The sequence below is a fragment of the Periophthalmus magnuspinnatus genome, chromosome 15, assembly GCF_009829125.3.
Source record: "Periophthalmus magnuspinnatus isolate fPerMag1 chromosome 15, fPerMag1.2.pri, whole genome shotgun sequence".
NCBI classification, from domain to species: Eukaryota; Metazoa; Chordata; class Actinopteri; order Gobiiformes; family Gobiidae; genus Periophthalmus; species Periophthalmus magnuspinnatus.
The window spans coordinates 2,584,285-2,608,298 of record NC_047140.1 but is presented as its reverse complement, the minus strand read 5'-3'; the positions used below and the strand labels follow the sequence as shown (position 1 = coordinate 2,608,298).

Genomic DNA, 24,014 nt, shown 5'->3' with positions numbered 1-24,014 from the left:
TGCTTTACAAAGACAACTGAATCTATTCAAAGGCTTTTAAAAGGGCATTTTATATGATTAATATTTTATTATTTCATTATGATTGCACTGACTGGAAAGGAAAGGCAGCACTCTTCCCATAACAAGCAAATAAAAAATCTGATTCAAAAACTTTATTACAATGTAACATTGATATCAATGTAACATACATAAACATCGACATCTCTGTGATGAATATGAATACATAAATATATGAAGCCAGCTTTCTTCACTTAGCATTCCCATCTTAATACAGTCTGTTAGTTTGTCTCATTTTTATTCAGAGGGAAACCTTTTCTTTCGGTTGAAATGACTGGAATCATCATTAATCTAAAAAGATTGAAATTTTGTTAGCTTGATCTGCATCTTAAATATTTCATTCCGCAAACATTATAAGTGCTCCGCTAAATAAGGCTGGACAGAACGCACCCACTCTCACCCAAAACGGCACAATTACGCATGCACGTGCTCAATCATGCAAAAAGAGAAAGATAAAAACAGTCATTGGGCGGCTTGTATATTGTCATTGCTGCTTTGAAGCACAGTGGCACACACAACTATTGCGCACATTAATATTGTACAATTGAAGTAGACATTGGTCATAAATTATGTATAATAACCACTTACTACATTGTATGGTCTGAGCCTCTCCTGGGTTTGGGCACTTGTCTCGTCAGGAAGAGACACCACACCTCCCGTACCCATCATCTAAGCACAATAAAACGGACATTTCCAGTAGACATTATTAAATTAGAAGGCCTTCAAATAGAACCGGCGCGCGCATCCAACTTTTTACGCATTACGCGCCATGTTTACCCAAGTGTAGCCAACCAACAACTTTTTACACAATTGTGCTTTTTAAAAATATACTTACTCTAATGGTCGCCTCCAGCTCTCCCACGCTCCTCTTCCCACCCGGTAACCAGCCGTAGGACCAGTGCTGGGACAGAGTGACCTGAAGCAGGAGCGCCAACACAAACACCTGCACCATCACTTTGCTACTGTTGCTAGCTTCCATTTGCGCTGCGGAGGGATACAAACAAACTTTTTAATGAGCTATATAATGTCACAACCTCTAATTTCATCGCACCAAAGCACACCAAGTACATTATAACGCAATAAAAATATATTCTAAACAATACTTCAGGCGGTAATTAATAAAGTGCGTAATTATAACTTAATGGCCATCGAATGAAAGTTGGGCTGCGGAGGAGTCACTCACCTTTGTGTTTGCCTTGTTAGCATGTTGTGCATTAGCCAGAGGGGGTTTTATAGGTGTCGCACGAGGCAGCTGTCAGGACCATAATCCCCTCTCTGCAGGTGTGTGACACATTCAGGGACTAATGGCACACAAAATACTACTAATGGAGCCGGCTAAGTGCTCTGATATGCTGACATCACCGCGGGTGTTCAAACAGCATTAAATATAAAACATCATCTTCCTCACTTGTTTGTAAGGCCATTGGACGCATCCTGACAGAGGCACATAAAAAGGACAACAAGATGTAATGTGGCATTTCTGCCCATTTATCATTTATTGGAGTCAGCTTTTAGCAACAAACAGGAGTTCAAGTCCAAACACAGTCAAAGGGCAGGATTCAAACAGGGTGATCTGTCAACCATCAGCTCAGAGGTTCACATACATGTTATAAAACTTATGTTCAGTTTTTAATAGTTGCTGAAGTGAACATTAACACAAGATCAGATTTCCACATACATGTTGGCTCATGTATTTTTTTTCTGATGAACATTCTATTGTCATAAGATGCTCGAGGCCTCTAAAAGTGGGAAATCAGTTGGAAAAATATATTATTTATTATGCAGAAAAGCTACCACAGTTGACTACATATTCAAAAGTTCTCAGAATGACCTTAGATATGGCTCATATTCTAGCCCTAAATATCTACTGTTCTTTATCAGTCCAAAATGATTTTTCTAATAGTAGCCTGTTTTACCGATAACATAAGTTTACAGTTGCTAAAACTAGTTTTATAATGTAGTACCCTCTTTTCCTTAATGATGCAAAAGATGCAATGCATAAATACAAGTGTCATTGTAAAGCACATTTGCTAGTTTTTACTATTTTCACAAAAACAATATAAACATAAACATTGAAGAAATAAAAAGTGTCACTTGGTGACAAATTCACATGATTAGAATTGCCATTCTAATCCATATGGCACTGCATTCACAGACAGGAGTGTAAAATAATGTGTACAAAAGTTAGTGTAAAACCTTTCAGGTTTGTCTGATGCTTCTGGTTTCGTAGAAGAATAATGTAGCCTGTTTCATTTGTCTTTTTTCAGTTTGCAGCATCAGGCACAAACTGGTAAGTCATATTGCCAACGGCAAAAGGAAACTTGGTGAAGTTGAATGAAATTGCAACAGGCAGCTGCTGTTAAGTTATTCACAGACAGAAGTGAGGTCATTTGCAGTGTGTCTAATGGAATAGTGTGTTTCATTGAATTCCTGTTTATGAGGGCAGATGTAACATAGACCAAGGCATTGTGGTTGTTCAAATAAATAATACAGATAATATACATGTGTGTTCATTTAAATAAAATGATACCATAGTACAATATAATGTATACATAGATAAAGTCATTACATTACATGGATATCCCTTACAATGCTGCGTTCTGCAACACGACCTAGTGTTTAAATATATTATCCCAATAAATAAACCCTCGCAGTAGTAAATTACAATGTACTACTTCAATTTCTAGGAGCACATTTAAAATAGATTACTGTATATTACAATGCTTGTTGACAATGGCGAGTTTAAAAAGAACTTGCTTTAGAAAATAACATTCAGAAAAATTGCATAAGTTAAAAAGGTACCATGAAGTGGGAGCACATATTACTTGAAATTGGCGTAGTCTGAGAAAATGTCAACAAAATCCTGCACCACCCTGTAGCAGAAGTCATACTGCTCCTGAAAGGACCAATCAAGAGGAATCATTATTCATTTGCATTTAAAATGTCTGACTAAATGACTGTTTGTATGTTGCACCTACCACAGTCTGAACCATGTGTGGCCTTTGCATGCGTAAACTTTTGACGGTCTGAAACACATCGAGGAGTCCTTCAGCTTTCACTCTCTCCAGAATGTTACTGAGGGCAATGAAGGTTCCCGTCCGACCAGCTCCGGCACTGTGCACACCAAGGACAAATCCGTCAGCAAACACATCCCACAATGCCCACTGGAAGACCTTGGAAAACTCTGGGATTTCTTGCAGAATTCCAATTGCCCTGCAGCATAGATACTTATAGAGGGGGGTACTACTTAAAAAGGTGTGACATCAGAACAATTTATTTAATCAGTTTTTTATTCAGTTTTTTTATGTTAACAGCTGCTTTGCTTTCTAGTATATTTTAAGCCAGCAGTATTACTGTGCAGTGAACCCAACTGTAATGATTAGTAAGTATCAAAGAATCAGTATTTTCTTCATTTTACTTTAAATCAGGGGAAATGAGTAATATATTGTTATGTGTGGGTCTGTATCACTGTCTAGTTAAAATCAATTTTGCATAGATTTGGTTGTACCCTCTCTCAGCTCCGCTAGTTTACACATTTGTTTCTTTTAAATGGAAAAGTTTATCAGAGAAAAGGTGACCTCTGTGTTATAGCGGTAATAATCACCCTCACTTAAAGAGACTAATCCAATGCTAACACTAATCAGTTTGGTGGCTGCTGTTGGACTGAGTCAATGTTTACAATGATGGCGGGCGGAGGCGGAGAGAGACGCGCAGCATTCGGTATACAATTCGGAAGAGGAGCATAGAGAGACGTTTGGGATTGCAGCGGGTTAGCCCCATTCCCAAGAGGCAGCAGAAAAAGCTTTAAAAAGCCCTCTTAGACAAGTGGTGATGAAGGAATAGAAGAGAGTGATGACACCATTTCCTGTCGTTAGCTCATCTTATCAGATTAATCATAGTGGGAGTCAGCGGAGATTTCACTTTGAGAGGTTTTAATTGACTGTGAATCAGTGGATTGGATCAATCCCAGCGGGGCATGCTGCTTTAGAATCACTTCACCTGAAGCTAGGTTGTGATCAAAGCTTTCTCTGCTAAGTCTTTATAAGGGATCACATAAGTGGTTTAGGCAGAGAACACCGGGTCTACCGAGGCAAACTGTACATTTCATTGTTACAGACATTTGTAGGAAACGATTGATAAAATTGCAATTCCATGTGATAATTTTCGGGAGGTGTAATGATCAGGTAATTGAAGTGAAAATAGAAAGACGGTGTATTTAGTTGTAGGATTTTGGCGGCTGTCGTGTTGTTAAAATGAACTTCCTCACCTGCAGTGGACAATTATGGGATGGTTTCCAGACTGCTGCTGCTGCCTCTGCACAGCAGCAATAATGTCAATCATCCCTCTTCCTTCCGCTGGTATTCCGATCTCAGGCCATCCGTGGAAGTGGAAGTGTCGAACGTGTTGTGACTGCTTCTCCTGGCATGACGGGAAATCCAGACAGTTAAATCCATGCAGCTAAACATCACTGTCATACTTATGTCAAGTGTCAACAGCTTAATCGCATATGACAAGTGAAGGCAATGGATAATAAAACTTTGCATTTGACACATTTTATTTTGTTTATTTTTGGTTAAATGTTGTTCTGAAAGCGATACGTACCATTTTATAAGTGACCACCAAGTCTTTGAGTGAGAATGTGTCACAAAGTGTATCTGCAGTCAGCTCCACTGTGTAATCTCCAAATGTCATACTGCCCTCTGATGGCCAGTACTGGTAACACTTCTCCTGGTTTGACAAAGGTCACATGGAAAAGTCATCAGGTTTTTTATTTTGATTAACAACCCTTAAAATGTTCCCTCCCAAAAATAATGTGCAAAATGTTTAATGAAGAGTGAAAAGGGTTGTTATCTGACCGCTAATAAAATGTGTTTTTAGGTCTATGCTGAAATCAGAAAGAAATCATTTGTTCGGGTGTAGACCTTGATCATTTTTAGATACATAATTCAAAACCTCTTATAATTTCTGTATTCTGGATCCCATTTAGTTATCACAACAATAATTATTCTCCCTAGGGTCCATATGAAGCAACCCATAGAGTCATTGTTGTCATTGTTTATGCATTCATATTGTCAATTTTGTCAACTAGTTAAAATGTGAACTTTTAAAACATAAATCGTAAATCTAAACGTAACTGCAATGCTTATGAGAGTAATCGCCATTAGATATTCTTCTCAAATCACTAAACCTGAGTTTGTAGCTGCTGCATAGGTAGGACCATTGCCTTAGAACAACTCATTTTAATTCCCTTTTATACAATTTAATATATTTACCCTCACTGAAAGAACACTTTTTTCTACCTAGTCTTTCTGTAAAACCTGAGTCAGTCTTTGGCACAGGACTACATGCACCTCCATAAAATCAACCCAATAAACCATTTCCACATTTTTCCTAAGTTCTCTTTCCAAGGCTGCGGCGTGCCTTACCTGCTCTCGCTCCTTGAGTTCGGTGAGCATAACGATTGAATGGCACCTCCACTCCCACACCATCCTCCAGAAGTCCTCCACCGTGTGTAACAGGGGGCCCTGGGTCGCGATAAAATAGTCCTTCTGCCGGTAGCCCTGCAGGGAAGTAAACAACAACTTGAGGAGAACAGCAAACCTCATATTTTGCATTGTTTGTGAAGACATAGCTTTAAATATACTTCTATGGGAAATCTATATAGCGCTGAGGGAGAGCTTACATCAATAAAGGAGGCATTGATGTAGTCGGTGAACTCTTGTCCTCTTTTTACTGACAGAATTACTCGGTTAAAATCATCTGGAAGGAGAAAAGACAGAAGTTATTCATAAGTAAAATCAAATCAAAGTTATTAAGTTTGAACTCGCCAGCCCTCATATCAAGTAGCACTGTGAAATAAAATCAAAAATAAAAAGTTGCGTTCTTTTTTCCACAGTCACAACTTTCAAGTCGAAATACAAGTTATGTTTAAGTAGAGCTGATCACACAGACATGGATTGACTAGCAGGAAATCTATGTTTGGTAAAAAAGAGAAAAAGAGAAAAAATCACACGCGAGGCCGGGCGTTTGAAGTAGCTTGGATGTGATGTATAATAAAAATGGCGAGAGTGGTGGAGGAGTCCTTACATGGGATGATCTGAAGCACGCGGTTCTTCTTCATGTTGGCAGGAAGGTTGCCCGTTCTCATGTTCTCCTTCATTATGCGGACATTGGTCAGCTTCTAATGGGGGCGAGAAAAGGTGGAGGAGGGTCAGAGAGCGGAATGAAAACCAACGGACGTGATTAAAAATGACAGCAAAAGTTTATACAAGGAAGTGCTAATAAAAGAGCTGGTGGTGGTTGAGCAAATGGTTTGTATTTAGAGGAATATTGTCTAGGAAAATCAGAAATTGGCCCTTTCTTGAAAAATGTAAGAAGACAGATGGTGATAATGTAAATATGATAAAATTACAATTAGTTATTGATAGATTAACACCAAATGCCTATATTGATTTTAGTGGTTGTTTGGTTGTTTTAGAAGATGCTGGCGCTTTGCAAGTATAAATAACTGGTCTATATGTCTTACTGATTAAAAGTTGGACAATTAGTAAATATTTCTTATTTTTTATACACAAGAACAGAATGTGCACTGAAAATACTGTAACTTATTAAAGGGCCGGTACCTAACTTTGAACCATGAGTGAAGAACATGGAGTAGTCACATGCATTGTTTCCATTTTATTTTATTTTATTTTATTTTATTTTTTTGACAACTGCTTCCTTAGGCACATCATTCAGCAAAAAAACCCAAAAAACTTTTAGGTAATTCAAATGAAAATACAGAAAATACAGGGTGGACAGTGCGCAAGTGGGTTGAATGTTCGCACACCAACTGGTAGGTAACCAGTTATATGCGAAGTACATGCCGTTGTCATCACTGTTTTAATAAAAAATCAATTTTAAAACACACCGCCAAATCACCATGGGACTGTGGCAACCCGGACTGAATAACAGAGAAACTGAAAATACAAAGTCCAAGTTGAGGCTGAATAAATTGGAACTATACTAAATGCAGCAGTACTTATTATTTATAGAGCTACTGACGCAGCTTAAAATAAAGTATCTCTTGTAAACTTGATGTGGCAGATGGATACGCCCCAAAGTTTCAGCTGATATAAAGAACCGTTATTTACAGCCGAGAGCAGCACCCAAGGCAAGTATTCCAGGAAAAAATATTCCATAGCAGGGAGCAGGCTTGTGCGGGACGATTCGTTACAGTGAAATATTTGACTTTTTTGGTGTTTTTTTCTATCTCCACGTACCCTGAACTCCTCCTCTAGGCCCAGTCTGTCGTGTGGAGCCCTGGTGTTGTGAAGGCGGTGTAGATGGCCCTCCAGAGAGCACACATCCAGCTCTGTGTCTCCGTACAGATAGTACTCCAGCAGAGCTTGGTAGATGAAGGAGTACTGCATCTGAGGGGGAGACAGCCGGGAAGGAGCAAAGTGAGTTTATCAAAGACCTCCACTGTCACCGAGGCTGGGCGTCACATGACATCGCAGCATTTCATTGGTTGTTTTTAGGATAATGGAAATCAAATGTTTTTCAATGAAAGTTATAGCAGTTATATGCAATAGGAAAATCCACAAATGTTGAATCTGATTATTTTATTTATTCTGTCCAGGAACATCACAAAATTCCCATACACAATAACAGAATGTGATATTATATGAAACCATGGATAAGGTTAGTAACGCTCAATAGATTCCTTTCATTTGCCTGGGTATTATCTAAAGTCAGTCCTGTTTTATCGAGCAATATCACGACAAGACAAGACATTAGAGTTTCGCGCTCAGACCTACTGAACCAAAGGCCTATAACATAATTTACAAATCAGATTTTTACTGTTCATTTTGTTGTTCAATTACCTACGGCACAAAGACAAACTACTCCTGTTCTTAAAAGTTGCAGGACATTGGTACCTCAGACCTAATGGAAGTAACTATTTAACAGTTTAACAGCTGTTTCTACTCTATTAAAAAATGTCCTTTGTATGTTTTAAGTAGTTGGTTGGAAGAATATAGCTGAAAAACAGGCTTGTATATATTTTTGAATATTTCTGATTAATATCCTATTATCAATTGAAACGTTGTCTTTTTCCCTCCATCTCATAATGTCACATCACCACAGTCTAGAATATGAAAACACCCAATTTGTGCGTGACCTCGGGGATAGTTTTGTGGCTTGTTTACGTGTACGCTGTAGGAGTGAGAGGAGTGAGAGGAGCTGTCAGAGCGCGGTGCAGCGGGTCAGAGCGGGTCAACACTTACATCTGTTTGGATGAGCTGACAGCGCTGCTCCCGGATCCTGCTCACAAAGCCAAACACGTCCAGCCTCTGTTCCATGTGCATCATGTCCATCATGCTGTCAATGACGATGAATGTCCCAGTCCTCCCCACGCCGGCGCTGTGGAGAAGATACAGAGGGCACAGGAGAGTCACGGGGGAGACACAGGGGACGCTGGATCAAGGTGCTATGATACAAGTGTCAGGCTGCAGAGCTTTGGAAACTTTGGAGCAGAGCAGCATCAATGGGATCTAACAGAGCACTAAAAAGCAATGACTGAATGTGAAAAGAAGTAGAAACAAAACGCAGTTACAAATTGTCATGATACTGGTACAATTTAAGCGATGCAGACCAACACTGACAACTGCCAATACGACATTCAGACTATAATTACACAACTAACCATTAAAGGTGCACCAAGAAACTTTTCTGGTGCAGGGTTCACCACCAACTTATCTCCATGGAAATAAATTGCTATGAATAGAATTTTCAAGAGCATGACATAGAGCTATATTTTTCTTGGAGAGGAGCAGGACAGATCTGCAGAGAGGCGACCCTGCTCACACTGACAATGCATGTTTTTCTTTAGCAGTTAAAACATCAAATTAAATAAATGCAAGATGGATAAGTGTAGAGAGCAAAACAAAAAAGAGAAAAGTCACATAGTGCTTTTTTAACTTTTAAAAAACTTAAGCATTTCCGATCATGCAAAAACTTCCTCGACGCCTTGAAAAAAGCGTTTATTAAAAAGGACATCAGGCAGCTCCACCTTACCTTTCTTCCCTATGTTACCAAACACTACCATAACACACATCTATCTTCATGACGCACAATAGTTTAGAAACATACTTCTATCTTTACATATCAAATAGAGATGTCCACCTCCCTCAACCTTCCTGTGCAGAGTTGTGGACAGCCCTGAGCATGTGTAAAAGTGCTTCACCTCTGCTGCCCTCGGAGCCTTCTAATAGATTTACAGGGGTCATTTGAGCGGCCAGGGCCTTGGGGAGGTCAGAGCTGGGATTCCACAGCGGGGTGTTGAAGCCTCTTTTCTGGGGGGCCCCTCTAGAACAACAGTCCCTCTCCCTCAGCACCTGTTGCAGCACTTTCTGTACCACCAGGCTCCCTTACAGTAACAATACGACGTGCACAGAGGAACAGATGGAAATTGAGTTAAGCCCTATGGAATAAAAACAGGCTGTCCACCAAGATCTAATTCAGTTGTAAAAGTGGAGCTACAAAGCCATCATTATTGACTCAGCGTTTTAATATTAAGCAAGACGTGAAAGTGTTTGGCCTTTTAGTGAGATCTGCTGAGGAAATTGCAGATTGAGTTTCACATGCACACACCTCATGTTTTGTAGACTGGCCAGTGAGAATTTGTCACTTTATTAGCAGAGTGGGTCTTGGAACTCCTCCCATTGCAACCTATTTCCATCCAATTAAATCCTGCCTGACCAATTACACGAGTTCATCTAAAATGGCCCTGGTAAATGTACAGAATCAAGTACAAGTAAGTAGATATTTTATATGAATTTCCCCTCTCGTTTTAAGTTTTATATGAGAGGGAACAGGAATTTGGTGAACTCAAACCACCAAAGTTGAGTATATGTTCAAGCACTTTCACTAATTACTTAAAGATGGACTGTGGAGATTTTCTTGTGGAGATGGGGGGGTGCTTGTCTCCATGGAGATGATATTACTTTACCTAGAATGTACAATAATATGGTATTAAACAAAATTTATCTTGCATTTTAATTAATTATTTATATTTTGTTTTTTTTTTGCTTAATAATGTATTGAAAAATCAACATTTCTGCTGCCGGAGCAAGATCACCACTGCACAGATCTTAAGTGTAACATGATAGATACATTTAACATACATTCATTTCGCAGTTTTTTTTTGCATCAGGAGCCCTTCAACACATTTCTGCATATAGTTAGTATAAAAAAATCTTTTGAAACTCTGAAAAGGAAAATCTTTCTGAGTACAGCTGGAGCAGTCACATTGGAGGTGATCCAAATGACTTCCTTTGATGCTCTCAAGACTAAGCACTGCTCTACAAATGATGGTAACCAAACACTGCCACATAATGTCCCTTTCTGTCCATTGAAAACCCTGAGTGAGACCCTGCTATATTTTACCTGCAGTGCACCACAATGGGCCCGGCGTAGGATGGATTGATGCTCTTGACCTTCTTGAGAAATTTTAACATGCCAATGGGCGTGAACGGCACCCCGAAGTCTGGCCAGCTGGTGAAGTGGAGCTGAGTGACCAGTCTGGGAGCGCGCAGACCATCACTGCCCTGCTGTGATGCAATAACACAGAGTCATACACTGCAGCATAGGAACAGGCACAGTACTGAAGTGGGCAGAGTGATGGATCAGTGCAGGGCTGAGGCCTTTTATCAACTTAAATATATGTGCAGCTGGAGGGAAGTTAAGCAGTGCGTTTGGTGATAATGTTGTTTTTAATGGTCTCATTTGTTAAAAGGGTTAGAGCTGCACAAAGTCTCAAAATTATAGTTCTGACAATATATTCACATAGCAAAGAGTTAAAAACAGAACAGTTATACAATATGGAGTGCAATAATGATGAATTTATTTTAAAAATTCTTGTTGACTTAAAATTTTCGTTTTGCTGTTAAAGGTTATTTCTTAGTTTTTCATCCATACCACAAAATATTATTTAAAAAAGAAACAGAAACAAAACACTATTCCAAAAAAAAGATTGGATATTGCATGTTTTTCTCATAGTATTCAGTATTTATAATAATAAAAAATGCCAAATATTACTATTGTATAATCTCCCTTACTTATAGGTCCCAATCCACCAGCTTTAAAAAATGTTGTCCACTTAATGTTTCTATAATATCTATCCAGATTATTTAAAAGTAGAACATTTTATACCAAAAATCTATTATAAAACTAGGATGTTTTCACCATAAATGTCCTATTTTGCATCTCCACCGCACTCTAATCTATAAAATAATATGTGTCTATTCTATTGAACACAAGAATAACACAGAAAAGCAGTCACTCTCAAACCAAACTTTGACAGAATATCTTCAAACGTGAAACAATTTCTCTATCTACTGCGACACGTTTCACCAAGACGTGAAAAATACATCGAGCCGTTCTCCCAGATTCAGTGCACATTTGCAAACTGTGAATAATAAATACGCTGCCTATTGATAATTTTCACACTGTGCACTATATACCGCCTTTTAATGTGGTTCCATACTGCTTTTCATTTATTTATGACGGTTTGCATCCTATTACAGTTTAGCAGAATGTTCCAGAAAGTTCCCAAGGGAGGCATTACTTTTCCACACCCGCTTTGTGTTACATTTTTAATTACAAAACAGCTATTATGTGAATGGATTTATAACAATTGAAACTATAGAGAAGCCTAACTATCCACTTTTTACAGCTTTAAAAAAACAATTTAATTATATTTATTATATTTACCGCACAAATATCTGTGTGTTCATTTTAGTATCATAGTAGTTATTACATTTTAGTGCTGGGTGAATTAAAACATGTTAAGTAACAAGATGCTGTGTGTTTGTGGAAAATAAATCAGATGACTTTACTTACATATTGAACACAGAATTTTCTAATAGTGTAGTCGACCAGTACAGTCACGTCGTCCATGGCAACGCGGATGTTCCCGTACATCCAGCAGCCTTTGTCGGGCCAGTACTGGTAACACTTTTCCTGAAGCAAAGACACAAATAAACCATCATAATTAGCAAGCGTTCACTGTTTTATAAGGTTGGATTACGATATGCAAATCTGGAAAAAAAAATCATGCACAGACAGTATCACAGACAGAGACAGTAGGATTAAAAAGTAACCCAAGAACCCACATAAAGTAGTGTTTTTTCTGTCGTAAGGTAATTGTGAAGCTATGTTTTGAAATATACTTACAAATAACAGTTGTATAAAAGGCAAACTATATATGCCAATGATAAAAAAAAACACTTTCAATGTAGGAAGTGATGCAGGTTTTGAAGCTGTTGCTGTGTGACCAGACCAGCTTATAAATTGGGTTTTTAGGAGTGACAGTGAACGCCTCGTGTGCCAGGCAGGAGACCTAGAGGAAGACCAAAGTGATGATTTAGTGAAAAACGACTTTAAGTTTGTTTGTAGAGAGACGAATGCACTGACTCCAAGCCAAACCGTGGAGCTGAGTTTGCATTCAAAGTCTCCTCTCATCTGTATCTGCCATGTGAATATTTCAGCATCTAATTCCGAGGCAATCAAAGCGACTTTGTGCTCCCCTGTCAGTCAATAGCATCACGCTGGTGACGTTTCAACTCATTAAGTAGATTCTCAGACTAATTATCATGTGCCCTCTGCGGATCTATCAACAATTATTCCCGCATTGATCCACTTTGCCTCTATTCTTCCATATCAAACCTGCTGCTAAGCCCACAATTGATCATTCCTTTGAGGCTAAATTTAATGTGATGCTAAGTAATCTGCCCGGTGACACTTTGCATAGATCCACAGATGTGAAAGGGGTCAAATAAATTATACACTTGACTTTGGGTCACGAGATCACAAAAGGGCTTTTCGTAATTGTGTATGGTAGCCCTATGGATCGCAAGGTTAATTCTTTTGCTGGTTCTGCTTATTAGTGTTGTAAGATTGCTGTAACAGGCAACAATGTACGGCCTAACCTCTTTTCTTTCTTTCAGATTGGTGAGCATTACGATAGTGGCGGTTTTCTGTTCCCAAATCATTCGCCAAAAGTCGGCCAGCGTCTCTAGCTTGGGGCCTGAGAAGCAGATGAGAATATTAAAATTGCATTGTAATTTGCATAAAACAAAACAAGATGCGGAATAGTGCAAGCGGTGGTTACCTTGAGCCGCGATGAATTTGTTCTTCTCTTTGAAACCCTGAGATGAAAAGAAAAGGATTACACTCTGGTAAATTATACTTTTGTTAGATTGCATTGTCAGTTTTAACTTTTTTGTTGTGGTGTTGGCTGTTGTTTTGCCATATTACTTAAGAGTAAAAGTAATAATGACATATGTATTCACCACAGAATACGGATGTAATAAAGAAAGTTGAATTTAAATCAGTGCAATATGTTAGTATGTTAATATCTTTCACCATTTGTTAAACTTTAAATAATTGCCATATTCGTTTTGTTTGTTATACACACACATGTCAGGTTTTGATCCTTTTGGGGGACTCTACATAGACTGATCCTAATCTTAACTATAGTCACTCCTTGCCTAAACTTAACCTAAACCCTGAGCTTAACCTATTTAACTTGTATGTTAACCGTGTTGTTGATCTAATAATAAATGGGGACATATGTTTCGTGTATATACTGATTTGAGTTCTTAGCATGTGAAAAATATCCGCACACACAGACACAAAAGAATGCCTTGAATCTCAAAATTTCGTTACAAAATTGAGATAGGACCAAAGATATTAACGTAAGCAGAATTGAACAAAACATAAAGCATACCGTATTTTTTGAACTACAAGTCGCTCTGGAATAAAAGTAAAAAAAAATCAACAAAAAAGAAGAAATAACGCGCTTGTCAAGTTGTCAGTGTGACCGTAACAAAGATGTGAAATTATATTCTCAGATGTGACTTATATTCCACATATAAGTCACATCTGAGTATAAGCCGCACCCTCGGCCAAACTATGAAAAGAAAAAAAAAGTGTGACTTATAGTCTGGGAAATACGGCAATTAGCTCAATACACTAATAAAATATATTTGGTGATGTCTCAATGAATAGAGAATTTACCCCTTTACTAAACCTAAAAGAATCAAATCTGCTTTGAAACAGCATCAAATTGTAGCTGCAGTACTATGCACACATTTCTGATTGAATATCCCCTCTGCGCAAGTATTCCCTATCACATTTTGACGTACTTACATCTATATACGACGCGTTGATGTAGTCTGAACATGGGTGCCCGTCTATATGGCTCAACACCACTCTGGAATGGTCATCTGCGGAGGACAGGGGCGAAGAAAAGACCAGTAAATAACACTTTGATTTTTCCCCACATCTGCTGCCCTTAGATTTAGTGATCAATAAAACTTTCGGCTTTAAAGGTTACAATAATATCACATGGCAGAGAACTGGGATAATCACTCACATGGTAAAATGTTTGGATATCTGTTTTTCTCGCGGTTGTGCTCCCGGCTGGCCTCCTCAAAGGACCCATGGTGGTAGTAACACGGCAGCGACTATAAAAAAGACAGAAGATCTCAGGAGATTTACACTTTCATATCTGGCAGCCCACTGACATAACATTTTTACGACTTCTCTCTGTACTTGTTACAAAGGTTCTGGTGGACCTGTGCTACTGCTGCTGCGGTGAACACACAGCGGTCTCAATATGTGGGGCACGTACTAGAGATGCTACTTTATATTTACTTTGTTTGGAATGGAGATGGATAGGCCCAGTTTAGGTGTAGTGATACCTAAAGTTGCACTGCACAAGTTATATATTTTTTTAAATATTTACACATTTAACCTCACACAAAATAAATCTATGAATCTGAATTGAATTTGTTTGATTTGATATTGACATTTCTGTTGCATTAAAAACACCACATTTTCCATAGTAAGACAGGTAGGAATTTACAGGTTTAGACAGAAACTTTTGTCTTTTATTTGTGGCCTTAAAATTGAGATTTTTATGTCTGAAGTTATGTTATGTTAAAGTTGATTTCTTATTGACATAAAAGCAATATAGTGAATGAAGGAAACTCTTTTTTGCTCCCTATAGAATTGCTCTTGCGCTGAGAACATAAAAACACAACAGCAGCTCCACTACAGTCAAATAAAAAGTATGTTGTGCATGTGACCGAAGTGCTCCTCACATCCGCAAGTCGCCCTAAGTCACTTTGTAGTGTCATGTCTCCACATTGAATAACTGTTTGTTACTGGCTCAGATTAGTTCTGATTTGGGTCAAATGATTTGCCTGTGATACTGGTAAGTCCAGATGGGCATGATTGACAAGTAGATTAGCCAATCAGGGACACACATGGTCCACCTGCTTACAAGGAAAAAAGAAAGTGGAAAAAAATGTCACAAGGAACTGAAAAACACTGCAGATTTCCACAGAATCAATGCGTGCAGCGCTAAACTCTGTTGATCTGAAGTGACCGAAATTTTATTTTGTTTGTAAATGACCAATGAGCTACTTTGTTTTACATGTATCACTGAAAAAAAAACAAATCTGACTGCACTGTCATGTTTTGTCCTGGCCTGAGCTGGGCATGGTGTCCAGACTGTATGTGCATGTTATGAATGACTGAATGTTATCTGTTAAATTACTCACAAAACCATATATTTTTTTCTTGGACTGTATAAAGTTTTAAAACCACTGGCACGGACAAAAGAATTGGAGGAAAAACCTACATTGAACTCTTCTCTATAGAGCTTGCCGTCGTCAGCCGAGCGTATCCGGTACTCTTCCTCCAGCGCGTCCAGAGGGATGGGGAAGTACCTCTTGGAAGGAGAGGGCGATCTGGGGAGGAGGACCACTGTCTGCTCCCCTGTAAAAAAAAACAAAAAACACACACACACAAAATACAGCCGTCACAATGCTAACGTCTCCCTTAAGAGAGCATTACACAGCCCTCACGTTGCACCTGCAAAAACATACACGCTCGCCATTAAGATCTCCCTGACAGCAATGATTTCTGGAGTCATAAACATGGTGCACATAGCGGGCTCCACCAAGCTGTCTCACCTTTCAGAATTCCACTTATTTATTTTTTTGTTAAATGAAACTTTATATGGGTCCCTGTGTGCTGGGAAAGTGAAGGGTCTACCGGCAGAGCGTTCCAGCTGAACTTCATAACATTCACAACTTTCCAGCGCCGTAAAGAATGTCCAAAATCAAATAAAACGGGGATAAAAATTAAAAGCAGGCATTACGTTTTAAGGCAAATGCACAATAGTACCTTGTTCCTCCAGAAAGCCATTGGGGATCTTTTTATCCACGGAGGTAACCAGAGCCTTCCTGTGGTTTTTGAACCTGACAATAGAGGACAAGAGAGTGATTAAAGGGTAAATATCTCAAGCCAACAAATCTCCAAAACCAATATGGACCATGGGATAGAGGCAAAGCGGCACTTCTTCATGTTGTCTTTGGTGTACACGCGCGCTCCCTCTCCATATGAGTGCGCCCTGACCTCACATTGTTTGTTTGCTGTCTTCCTCGAGGTGCAGCTGTTTACCCATAAGCCACTGCAGACCGCCTGTTCCCAAACCGCCGACCCCCCCCCCCTCCTCCTCCCTCCCCACTCCTCTGTGCACTGACCTATACCCACACATACATGACACACATACACTGCACTCACTCATATCGGCACCGCTGTCAAAATACAAAGTAAAAATAAAATCATCTTTGCTCAAAAATTTAAATTGAGCTTTGCTAAATAAATAAGTCAATATTTAAATTGTTACTTTTTGTATCTATATGACCTGGGCTTTGTATCGATGTGATCATTTAAAACATTAAAGTGGAATTATGCATTATTTTGGCCTCAATTGGCTTTTAAACAAGCTTTTGGTATTTTGGCATTTGTATTTCATGTTTTAGATACTCAAGATAATCCCTGTGTCTGGAAGAAACTTAAGCAATTACACTTGTATTATAGCTCCCTCTGTTTAGGCCTGTACCATGAAGATATAAACAACAAGGTAAAATATATATATACATCTATATACATACATATACATCTATATACATATATATATATATATATATATATATATATATATATATATATATATATATATATATATATATATATGTGTGTGTGTGGGGGGGGGGGGGGGGGGGATAAAATGCTTTGGCACTCTACACCGTTACAGTACTCAATGGTTTACTGTTCACTGTTAGTTGGTTTTTGGGGTCAGAAAGACACAAAGACACCTACAGCATCATCTATCTATGTTATAAAAGGAGGATTTAGAGAAGGATATAGTATGTTTGGTGAGAGGTTAAATAGAAAGAGTTACCTCAGGCAGTAGATGGTCAGCAGGACGACGATGATGAGGAGGAGGGAGATGATCAGAGTGGACGGCAGCACATGAGCGCCTTGGTGAGTGGGGTTTTCTGTGAACAAAGGAAAAAAGGGCCATGTCTTCTTTCACAAATGTTCATATGGCTTAGATTTGATTGTAATTAATACAGAAAACTTGCTATTTCTGATTCAGATTAGCAAATAATGATGTGCATATTACAGTCACTTAGCAGTATTAACTTTATTTAACAAAACAGACTGCACTGATTTCTCAACATAATGTTTTTGCTGACAAAAACTAAACAAAAACAGTAATTCATTAACTAAAAATATGACTTAATGTCTGGATATTTAAACTAATATTGTAAACTAATAAAAAATAAATAAAAATGAATGTGACCAAGTCGGGACAAGATCCAAGCTCCTAATGAAACAGCCTGTAATTAGTTCATAACTGTTCAATCAAAGACCAGACTACATTTAAACTCTATGTCCAAGTCTGCAGAGCCAACGATACAGCAGTAAAGTCGTAACATTAAAGGCAGCGCCCATGTGCTTGGCACAGTGAGCGAATGTATGAGGCTTAGAGGGTTGATAGTAATCATTGGACTGTATAACCCATGACCTCAGACTGGGACGCAGGCCTGAGCTTGGAGCAAGATGTGGGAAATAAAAACAAAGAGGTCTTTAACGGCAGCACTTACCACTCGTCTGATTCTCATGAGTTGAATGATTTAAGGCTGTGGAGACTGCGACCAGAAACAACACCATGGTCACTGGAAAAAAACAAAAAACAGAGAAGAAATATTGAAATGTATAAATGTCGTATTAATGAAAACTAAAGATAAGTGTATTTTATATATAGTTAAGTGTTGCCACAATTATTGACAATTTTATGATAATAATCAGATGAAAAAAGCAGTGCTTCACATTTACATTAATGCAAAATAAATAAAAAATAAAGTAAAGATGCATTATGTAACTTTTCAGATGGAAGGTCTGAAGTAATTCCTTTGCATTTGGTATTTTAATTATTTTTTTTTTTTATAATTATTTTGCATTTGTTTGATAACTGGTGTTATTGTTTAAAGAAAACTTGAATTGTATGCATTCTCCCCGTGGCTCGCCTCTCCACAGACCTAAACTGCTAATGTGGAGCACTAAATCAAGAACATCAAGTTCCATAGTGAACCTTAAAAGTAAGACTTTTTTAGTGTTGTCCTTAGTGCACTTTAGTGTAACTATTCAAAATTAGACCTGATGCTCTGGACAGATGACTAAATATTTAACATCATATATTTGTCCACAGAATGTTTTATGCAAAAGAAACAAATAAACATGTGTTTGGATCAAACCGTGAGCCTCCTTCAATGAAACATTTACATTGCGGTTTATGTTTTTTGCCTTTGTACACTTCAACCACAAGACGGCGCCAAACCACATCAAATCCCGCGCTCCTGTGCGTCAGTCTGCAGAGCGCAGTGTGCAGCGCAGTGTGCGCTTTGAAGAGCTGCTTTGTGTCTCTGCTACACTCAGGCTCCTTGTGGGAAACGTGCCCACAGCCGTGTCAGAGGCACTTGAAAGCAGCACAGAGTGTAAACTGGATCAAAAGTGTCTGCGGCGCGTTGTCCCGGAGGTGACAGGGACCCCCCCCCTCCCCGTCCCCCTGGAGTACTCGGATACAGGTTTCACTCTGGGTTTAGTGTCTCGTTTTGCGCTGTGTGTCTTTGATATGAAACACTCCAGAGGAGCGCACAGACACTACAACTTACTGACCTGCTTTTTTTCAAAGTACAGTAATGTGTCAGTGAAGCAAAGATAAGCAGAGATAAGGAGAGGAGCGGTGTTTCTGTAGAAAATCTTAGGTCAAAATGTTTTATTAAACTCACATTATAAAATGTTACAGTGTTTTTTCAGGTGGGGGTTTGCCACCTGCCTGTCTCCATGAAGACAGCTTTGCCACAGTACAGCACTGAACATTTATTCTGTGCCCTACTGTGTGTTTTATAAAATACTTTTTTTTATTGCTGTAAGTGAGATCAGATCAAACTCGCAGCTTGATGGAGATGTGCTGTTGTTTGTTGTTGTTGCTTGTTGTTTGCTTGTTTTCATAGAGATCAGTTTATTGCTGCATTATGGAACACGGCAGACAAAACATCTCACTGGAGAAAAGATGGCAGACCCTCTACTAGAAAAGTTACAAAGTGGAACTTTAAGTAGGAAGACTACCCTAACCCTCAGCTGATCCCAGTCTACACAAAGGTTCTTAGGTTAAACTCTGACGGGTTGCAGGAGTGGGTCAAATGCAGAGTACAAGCTCCCAATAGGGACAATAGTCTTAACTTTTCAACTTTATTTTACTAGCATCATTTTACTTTAACATTGCACATGACTTACTTCAGCGACAATCCATGTCCTCTCATTATTTTTACTGGTAATTTGCTTCTAACCAGTGGTGGAAGAAGTACTCAATGTTACTTAAGTAAAAGTACAGATACCAGAGCAAAAAAAATACTCGAGTAAAAGGAAAAGTATCACATGAAAAAATCTACTTAAGTAAGAGTATTTAAGTACCCATTTAAAAATGTACTTAAAGAGTAAAAAGTAAAAGTAGTTTGTGCAGATTTGAGATTTAATAAAGCTTCAAATGTAGTGATTCTGATACAGATTTGTGCTGAATTTTATTCAACAGAAACAACTGAATCAATAGTTCTGTCTGCCTGTTTTATTTGTATATTTTTATTTGCTCAAACTATGAATATATTTAAAATAAACTCTCAGCCTTTTCAGCAGCTCTGAAACTATAATAAAAACACTTTTACTTTTCAGTCCTGTTCAAAAATGTAGTAAGTAAAAAGTAAAAAGTATCTACTTAAAATTTACATGAGTCAAGTACTGTACTTTACTACTTCTACTTCACTATATTCCAGCTCTGCTTCTATCTTTTTCCTCGTTTCAATCATCAATCTTCAGTTCTTTAACTTTGTACAGGCCAATTTGCCATACTAAAAATAAACTTATTTCATAATAGAACTTTAAAGCAACAGTCATCCAACTGGAGAACATCCTTCGCTCTTCATCCTCGGCATCTCCTCATTACAGATGGAAGTTATAAGATATTCATAAAAGATTTTGAAAAGACAAGACCTAAACTGACCCGGGTGCATTATGCTTACATGAAACCATCTGAAAAAACCCTGCAGCCACTTCCTCCTCTCTGCTCTATCGCTTTATTTCTCTTCCTTTTGTGCACATAAGAGGGTAAGAAATCACAGAATAAATTGGGCAAACAGAGCAAATGTTGGTAAATGACTTTGATGGTACAAATGAGACGCGGCCGATCACAGCGCCCTCATTTCTCCCTCCTCTCCGTCTCTCTCTCGTTATGGGGGCTGCGAGATTGGATGGAATAATTCATTGTGTCAATTTATTTGGTGTGGAAATGGGTCATCTAGGGGCCTAATTTGTGATGTTTGCGAAAATCTCTCCGCATATAACCCTAGGGGGGCTCGCAATGAATACATCTCCCTATGTTTCTGCTCGGAGCGGACACATATTAAAGCTTTAACAATGAGCGATAAAATACATTGATGTCACAAGTTATAATGTGATGGTAAATTAGGGGTATGGCTTGGTTTTTTATTTTTTGGTTTTATTTGGAAGGGGCGGAGGTGGTGAGATGAGATATGCATATTATGAATTAAAGGGCCTGCTCATGTGGTAGCGATAACATCTAATTAAGATTTTTTTTTCTTTTTTTTTCGATAAAGATGGAGCCCTAGACAAAGACCAGAGAGAATAGGGACATGATTTGCCTGAAAGAAAACACCAAATATAATGTAAATAAAAGTCACTATATTATGCATGTGCTGCACACTGGTATTATTAAAGGTGCACAGTAACTTTCTGGGTGGAAGTTCTGCTTGCTGCTTGTCTCCATGGAGATGTTATAACATTGTCTATTGTTCCACAGTATGGCATTTAGCTTTTATATATATCCATGAAGACACTTATAACTTTGCAACTGAGCCACGTTACTGGTCCTATTTGTGGAGAGGCGAGCACACTCACAGTAAGAACTCAACAGCTCTATTTAAATGAGTGTATGAATTAAATCAAAATGCTAAAATATATAAGTTTAAGGCCAAACAGGGGAACAATACTGGCACAGGCTTAACATAATAACGTAATTGCACCCTCCATCAGAGACATTAGTGTTCAATTAATGCGACATAGATCAAAACTTAAAAGGAAAGCATGTACTAAATAACTGATTGCAACTTTTTTGGTGTTATGTGGTAGCGATAACATCTAATTAAGATTAATTAATTCATGGCAGGGACAAAGGACTTGCAAATATTTCGGGTGCAGTATTATGTAGGCTGTCCTATCTGAGACATGGAGTATGTACGAGCGACTCTGAAAATAAGCCACAAGCAGTGAACAGATAAACACTGTAATAAAGCCACCATGTACTTAAAACCACATTTATGCCAAAAGCCATTATCAATTAGTGTAGAAAATGTGTGTTTTAATGGGCCCACATATGGACGCACTCTCCACATGTAATAAAGATGACTATTTTTACACCGTAACAGCCCAGCCACTTGAAATGATGTATCACTGTCTTCAACTCACTGCTCGTAGTATGTTTACCTCCACAGATGCTGCACCAAAAGTGGCCCATGCATCATTTAAAGCCATGGAATCATTCATACTAATACACAGGGCTCTCCCCACACGTCACATGCATCTATGCCAGCAGTATGTGTGCCAAAAGCTGTGTGCCGCCGCATATGTGCCATCACTGAACCACCTCTCCTCCTCCCTCCCCAGTGTTAACAAGATGACAGTGAGCACCTGTCTAGCACCCCTCTCTCCACACACTCACACACACAGTCACAGTGCAGGGCGTGTGGCGTTCACTGACACGGCTCTACTGCGGGAGACATACTGCCGGTGTGGGTCAGTGAACAGGACAGATCTGTCAACCCCAAGCGACATGGAGGAGCGAGGAGGAAGATACCCGAGGCAGACGGAGATGGAGTTAGAGGATGGAGGATGACACTGTGCTTTTTTCTATTGAGGTTCTCAATGTAATAATGTAGACGGTGAGAAAATGAGGTGGTGTTAGATGTGTTAGAAGAGGTGGCATTTTTAAGTACAGCCACAGGGGGTCAGTAGCTTCCAGGTTGTCAAAAGTATCAAAAAATCAGATACTAATGGATACTTAAAAAGAAAATCAAAACAGGACACAATTGAACCTTTTCCTGAACAGTTTTAAAACGTCATGTCATATCTTGTTAATCAGAACTAGTATAAGACCACATGTTAACAAAGAAAAAGTATTTTTGTATTTATTTTGTCCTAGCATGTCCCACCGGGAGAAGGCCCCGGATAAGTGGAAGAAAATGCATGGATGGATGGTATTTGTTTTGTTATTTTGCTCAATATCGAGTACTGACAATATTCCTTAGCATCTAAATCAAGTTTGAAATTTGATCGTGACACTTTTGGTACAACACTATTAAAAACATAGATTTTGAAACTGATCAGAATAGAAACAACAACAAAAATGTATAGGCTGCATACCAAATTCTGGCATAGCACAGGGTCAAGTGTGTCCGTGGGCAAAACACTTCACCCACCTTTTGGGTGAATGTTTTTGACAGTGTTTTTACTACTAAATGTACTATAGAGTATTCTTTATGAATATAAAATGGAGGCAGGATCGGAACCAAAAGAAATCCATTATTGTGGGTGTACATTTACCTGAAAAGCCTATAATTAAAGGGCAATTTGTATCATAACCATATACTATTCATTAGGGTAAAAGTATTTAAAGTCAGATAATCAACTCATTTGAGCAGGTATCGATACTAAAACAGTCACATTCACAGAACAGAAATAAACCCTTCCTGAATTTGTTTAGAATGATGTTGAGCTGTATCTTTCACAAGTATAAGACACAGAGGAGTATACACCCATGGACCACTATGGGACCTACCTGGACGACTGAGGGATTACACAAATATAAGGACACATGGGAATATAAAAGAAAGTAATATGATGTAATGCTGAAAACCACGTTCAACTGTCTAAAGAAAAAGTGTGATTTTATTATCATCGTGGAATCAGAATCAGTATCGAGTATTGAGTCCATTTCTTAATACTGAAATTGAGTTTGAACTTTTAGTATCATGGCAATAATAGCATTCAGATTTCATGGGATTATCCTAATGTCCCTGCCACCTCCTCCTTCACCGTCCCATGTATGTCATCCGAATAACTCAAGCCATTAAATAACATCCTGGTCATTACTTCTCCCAGCTGCACCTGCCTGACAAAAATGCACTCGGTGAATTCAATTATGCTGCTTCACTAGAGCTGGGAGATCAGAGACGCGTTACTCCTCTCAGGCATGATCCCGCTGTACAGCAACCAGGAAGGCCCCCACCTTCTGCTCGGGATAATGTTATGTACACTAATGTGCCCATTTTTCAATATTAATTAGGATTTAAGTTGCGGAGTGACACCTATTAAAACACCAGTAGCATTTGTGGTTCAAAATGATGAAATTATAAGTGCTGTGTAACATATTGACTCTGCCTCCACCCTTATGTACCAGATGCAATAGGTCAGTGATGAAT

At 38.6% G+C, this 24,014-nt stretch overlaps 2 protein-coding genes across 3 annotated transcripts in view; both read right to left on the bottom strand.

The window, feature by feature from the left end:
* Positions 1-210: 210 nt before the first annotated feature.
* gnrh3 (gonadotropin-releasing hormone 3) lies at positions 211-1,375 on the bottom strand. The gene is made up of 4 exons (XM_033979931.2): positions 1,241-1,375; positions 893-1,041; positions 646-726; positions 211-348 (listed from the first exon to the last, which is right to left on the bottom strand). Exons 2-4 carry the CDS (start codon positions 1,034-1,036, stop codon positions 295-297), a joined length of 279 nt encoding a protein of 92 aa, XP_033835822.1. The 5' UTR covers positions 1,037-1,041; positions 1,241-1,375; the 3' UTR covers positions 211-294.
* A 147-nt stretch (positions 1,376-1,522) lies between these two features.
* LOC117382700 (receptor-type tyrosine-protein phosphatase epsilon-like) overlaps positions 1,523-24,014 on the bottom strand; it is a 39,220-nt gene continuing 16,728 nt past the window's right edge. The window contains exons 3-21 of one of the 2 annotated variants that reach the window (XM_033979930.2): positions 18,069-18,140; positions 17,360-17,456; positions 16,297-16,370; positions 15,749-15,885; positions 14,477-14,567; positions 14,251-14,327; positions 13,211-13,247; positions 13,029-13,126; positions 11,941-12,060; positions 10,486-10,649; positions 8,325-8,460; positions 7,320-7,469; positions 6,145-6,238; positions 5,741-5,817; positions 5,484-5,618; positions 4,660-4,785; positions 4,325-4,476; positions 3,036-3,171; positions 1,523-2,953 (exon numbers count right to left, since the gene is read on the bottom strand). In XM_033979930.2, the coding sequence (XP_033835821.1) occupies positions 2,879-2,953; positions 3,036-3,171; positions 4,325-4,476; positions 4,660-4,785; positions 5,484-5,618; positions 5,741-5,817; positions 6,145-6,238; positions 7,320-7,469; positions 8,325-8,460; positions 10,486-10,649; positions 11,941-12,060; positions 13,029-13,126; positions 13,211-13,247; positions 14,251-14,327; positions 14,477-14,567; positions 15,749-15,885; positions 16,297-16,370; positions 17,360-17,456; positions 18,069-18,135 (2,043 nt within the window). In that variant the 5' untranslated portion in view covers positions 18,136-18,140 and the 3' untranslated portion in view covers positions 1,523-2,878. Of the gene's footprint in view, positions 2,954-3,035; positions 3,172-4,324; positions 4,477-4,659; positions 4,786-5,483; positions 5,619-5,740; positions 5,818-6,144; positions 6,239-7,319; positions 7,470-8,324; positions 8,461-10,485; positions 10,650-11,940; positions 12,061-13,028; positions 13,127-13,210; positions 13,248-14,250; positions 14,328-14,476; positions 14,568-15,748; positions 15,886-16,296; positions 16,371-16,444; positions 16,497-17,359; positions 17,457-18,068; positions 18,141-24,014 lie in introns of those variants that run through there. The other variant, XM_055227401.1, reaches the window with a different exon arrangement.